This window comes from Nansenia antarctica, assembly GCF_963989245.1.
Source record: "Nansenia antarctica genome assembly, chromosome: 6".
NCBI classification, from domain to species: Eukaryota; Metazoa; Chordata; class Actinopteri; order Argentiniformes; family Microstomatidae; genus Nansenia; species Nansenia antarctica.
Window position 1 is genome coordinate 72,878,366 of NC_137676.1, and position 5,000 is coordinate 72,883,365.

The following is a 5,000-nucleotide window of genomic DNA, read 5'->3' on the forward strand; positions in this document are numbered from 1 at the left end:
GTAGAAAATACGACCGTCAGAGTTTTGTCGAGAATTGGAGGCGGCTAGAAATATGACGGAGGCGGCCGCCTCAAAATTGTCTATGCAGGAAAAACCCTGAAACCCTGCACTCACACACACCACGCTGGAAAACCTGGTCAAGAGGCCCGCCTCGGTCAGCCTCACACACACACACACACACACACACACACACACACCATCACACCATCACACACACACACACACACCAAGCTGGAGAACCTGGTCAAACGGCCCGCCTCGGTCAGTCACACACACACACAAACACACACACCAGGGTTTCCGTTAGAAAAATTTGGTGCCGGTCAACGTGTCCGGGAAGATTTCAATGTGTCGGACAAACGGGAGAAATTCCGGTCATCATATTAGAATATAATATAGGTGTTTGTCGCGGTGATTAGCTGTTGTGTAGCCTATATAGGCCTATGCCATTTAATGTCTATTTCTCATCCGATACGATTAGATCGCGAACTATATAATAATATAGGCGTTCATGATTCGCATGCGCTATTATGGCATATGTCCAGGGCTGCACGCGCGCCACACTGGGCAGCCTAGTCACCTTTGCTACTTTGAATTACGACTGTAGGCTAAGATGTTTATTTCAATTGCATTAATGGGATTTGAGTATGTAATTGGTCATTTTAAGTATGCCTAGTTTAGCTTTTGATGGCTATTTGAACGGACTGCATCGATCGATCAATGAACGGACTCCACATTACGTTAACTGAAGTGTGTTAAATAGTTTCACGACAGTAATGTACGTTTTCTATATTCTCTTTCCAGTTTTACCCTTTTTATCAATAAAACAACGTCAATTCTATAACCACGTCTCGCTGATTGGGAAGGCATTAAGTCTAGCTGCCTGTCAAATCATACTTACTCGGACTCGGGAGTATGAGAATGGGGAGGATGTATCGGGGGATACACACCCGTGGACTATTTCAACTTAGTGGCACAAATTAAACTCTAACACTAGAGATAGATAGATAGACTAAATTGAACTTAAATGATGGACACCGACTGAATAACTGAGTGGGGGGAAGACAGGTCTCAAATGTGGAACAATTATAACATTTAATACATAAAGATAAAACATACACAAATATAACATTGATATCCCTAAACTCAAATGTAGTGTGGTATTGTCAACCTAAACTAATCAATCCTAATCTAATGGTACCAGTAGCCCAGGCTGTCGATAGTAGCGCACTACTCCCGTAGTACTTCTCCCGACTCAGGGCTGGAACGGGCACGGCAGGCTCAATCAATGAACGGGGTTGAGATGGCTAGCGTCCTTTACTAGCCGCATCTCACGGCCCTCGGTGGTCATTCACTGTGCTCTAGCACATCCAAAACACGCAGAACAATAACCTTGACTCCGGTCACTGCAGTGGTTTTATTTAGACTAGATCAAACTAAATTAACTGACTAAACTACTCGCGCCGTTGAGAGACAGGGTTGCCAGATGGGGCGGGTTACCGCCGAATGGGCTACTGGGTTTAGCGGTTATTTTCACCGGACATTATGACCGAAGAGGTTTAAATATGTCGGACTTCAACAGATTTTATCGGACAAAGACCGGTAATTACCGGTTAACGGAAACCCAGACACACATTTTAAATGCTTTATTTATGTCCACATACATGTACAATATCTAAAGGACATAAATATTAACAGTGCATTTTGACATTATGGAAACAGTCCGTTACAGTAGTGCTGAGCCAACAACCAGTTTTGCCACACAAGTCCACTCAAAGTTAGGGACTCCGAGTCCGCCCTCCTGTTCGCTGTGGAACCCGTGCGACATACCTCAGGAGGGGGAAGCCGAGCGGGTGTCTGTCACAGTGGTTCCCAGGTGCAAACACGCCGTTCCCGAAGAACATTCCATTGAGGGAAATGAGACGGAGCCAGCCTCTCGGATCCCCCGATGAAACGTAAGTGTCAGCATGGCGGCTCCGGTCTGCCAAACTGCTCCGGTAAACTCTCTCCTGGACTTGAAAGTCCGACCACTGTTGCTCGTTCAGCGGCTGCACCCAGTCAGAGAAGTCCTCTCGAGTCTCCCTGCTGCCCAACAGGTGTTCTGGGGTTGGGTCGTAGGGACGCCATTGCTGGCGATAGACTCTTCCACTTTGGAGTGCTTGTTTGAAGGCAACTTTGATTGTTGAAACCAGACACATTGTCCAAACTAATCGCCACAATATCTTTCTGCACATTACTGCATTTACGGCGGCAGTTACGACGGGTGTGCGCTTAGATGTTTAGAATGGTGCGCTCCGGCAGAGGAGCTACGTCCGCACACGTCCGCACACACACACACGCACACCCATATTCATGCACAGCAATCTAGATACCTTTCCAGAAATGTATTTGCCTGATAAAAAAACAACCTGGACACAACAGTCATTTCAACACAGTCATTTCAATACAGTCATTTCTCGGTTTTGTTTTGAGACCTCACACTGTGTTTCCTGTCTGGCTGTACTGACGTGCTTCCTGTTTCCTGTCTGGCTGTACTGACGTGCTTCCTGTTTCCTGTTTCCTGTCTGGCTGTACTGACGTGCTTCCTGTTTCCTGTTTCCTGTCTGGCTGTACTGACGTGCTTCCTGTTTCCTGTCTGGCTGTACTGACGTGCTTCCTGTTTCCTGTTTCCTGTTTCCTGTCTGGCTGTACTGACGTGCTTCCTGTTTCCTGTTTCCTGTTTCCTGTCTGGCTGTACTGACGTGCTTCCTGTTTCCTGTCAGGTGGACATCATCGACTGGGTGGACAACATGTGGCCGCGCCACCTGAAGGAGCGCCAGAGAGACTCCACCAACTCCATCACCGACATGCAGTACCCCAAAGTCCAGAAGTAAGCCCCTCTCACTGTACCCCAAAGTCCAGAAGTGAGCCTCTCTCACTGTACCCCAAAGTCCAGAAGTGAGCCTCTGTTACTGTACCCCAAAGACCAGAAGTGAGCCTCTGTTACTGTACCCCAAAGACCAGAAGTGAGCCCTAAAACACAGGATAAGGAGAGAGAGGTGGTCTGTGGCCGCCACCTGCAAAACCATTTCCTTGTTTGGGGATTGTCTTGTTGCTTTCGTTTGCACCATTGACTTTGAAATTGACTAACTGGACACATCGATGTCCCAGAAGTTTCTTCGGGCAGTCCCACTCATATTTTATATTTTTAAATGTTATTGGACAGACACAGTGAAGACAGACAGGAAAGTAAGGAGGAGAAGGGAGAGAGAGAGAGAGGGCATGTCAGCAGGGCATGGGGCCGGATTCTAACCCATGCCGACATGGGCATAATGTGTGCACTGTAGACCGCGGTGCTAGACCACTGGACCACCCCAGGCCACCTTCTTAATAGTTTCCTTAAGTTCTTTGGGAACACTTAATCATTGTTAATCATTGTTTAATAACGTTGAAAAACGTACATTTTTATTAAACTAAGTTATTTGAAATGGTGAAGAGCCACACACACAATAACTCATGTTTTGTATTAATCTGACTAATTAATTTGATTAATTTGCCTCCTCCTCCTCCTCCTCCTCCTCCACCCCCTCCTCCCCCTCCCCTTCCTCCTCCTCCTCCTCCTCCTCCCCCCCTCATCTCCTCCTCCTCCTTCTCCTCCTCTTCCTCCTCTTCCCCCTCCTTCTCCTCCCCCCCCTCACCTCCTCCTCCTTCTCCTCCTCCCCCCCTCATCTCCTCCTCCTCCTTCTCCTCCTCCCCCTCCCCATCTCCTCCTCCTCCTCCACCCCCTCCTCCCCCTCCCCTTCCTCCTCCTCCTCCTTCTCCTCCTCTTCCTCCTCTTCCCCCTCCTTCTCCTCCCCCCCCTCATCTCCTCCTTCTCCTCCTCCCCCCCCTCATCTCCTCCCCCTCCTTCTCCTCCCCCCCTCATCTCCTCCTTCTCCTCCCCCCCCCCTCATCTCCTCCTCCTCCTTCTCCTCCCCCCCTCCTCTTCCTCCTTCTCCTCCTCCCCCCCTCATCTCCTCCTCCTTCTCCTCCTCCCCCCCCTCATCTCCTCCTCCTCCCCCCCCTCCTCTTCCTCCTCCCCTCCTCCTCCTCCTTCTCCTCCTCCCGCCCCTCATCTCCTCCTCCTCCCCCTCCTCCTCCTCCTCCCCTCCTCCTCCCTCCTCCTCCTCCACCCCCTCCTCCCCCTCCCCTTCCTCCTCCGCCTCCTCTCCCCCCTCCCCCATCTCCTCCTCCCCCATCTCCTCCTCCCCCTCCCCCCCCCCCTCATCTCCTCCTCCTCCTCCTCCTCCTCCTCCTCCTCCTAGGTACTGTTTAATGAGTGTGCAGGGTTGCTACACAGATTTCCACATAGACTTCGGGGGCACGTCCGTCTGGTACCACATCCTGCGGGGAGGCAAGGTGAGAGACCGGACTACGCTGTCCTCAGGACCGCATTATCCACAATCCCTCGTGGCCGATTGTAAACAACAAACCAAACACAAAATGGACACTAAAATGTTGTGTGTGGCGTCTTGAACCTAGCTCCTAGGAAGCTAACGCTAGGTAGCGTATTAGTACAGGTGTTGGGGGAGTCAGTATGTGACACAGTCTGATAATGTTTTTGGTCCTCATGTCGGGATCTGATGTAATGTTCAGTGTTGTGTAAACACATTTCCGCGTTGTCGAAAGTCAACGACACATCTCTAGTCGACTAACACAGCTTGTTTTGTGAGCCTGCTAACAATGTAAAGTAGTGTTATAGCTAACTAGGTAGCAGTGGGGGGATTACTCACCCAATCCGTGGTGCCCTTACACGGTCATGCCATTACATGACTGCTGGTTTTCTCTGTGTACCACATGTACAAAAGAAGAGATTTGGCGAGGCTGCATTCTCATTTTATGCACCCAGATTGTGTCTCACTGCCAGTTTACATTAGGGAGGCAACCTCAGCACATTATGTTAATGTCAAGACTAAAAACCCATCTTTTTGATATTGCCTTTAAATGACTAAATTATTAAATGATGATTACCGTATTTTCCG

The 5,000-nt window shown here is 49.4% G+C and overlaps 1 protein-coding gene across 1 annotated transcript in view; it reads left to right on the forward strand.

Moving 5' to 3' along the window:
• Positions 1-115: 115 nt before the first annotated feature.
• The window catches only part of kdm2aa (lysine (K)-specific demethylase 2Aa), a gene marked incomplete at its 5' end in the record, with an annotated part of 26,039 nt that continues 21,154 nt past the window's right edge, over positions 116-5,000 (forward strand). The window contains 3 exon segments of the mRNA XM_080534867.1: positions 116-154; positions 2,763-2,869; positions 4,284-4,377. Coding sequence (XP_080390993.1) covers positions 116-154; positions 2,763-2,869; positions 4,284-4,377 — 240 coding nt within the window.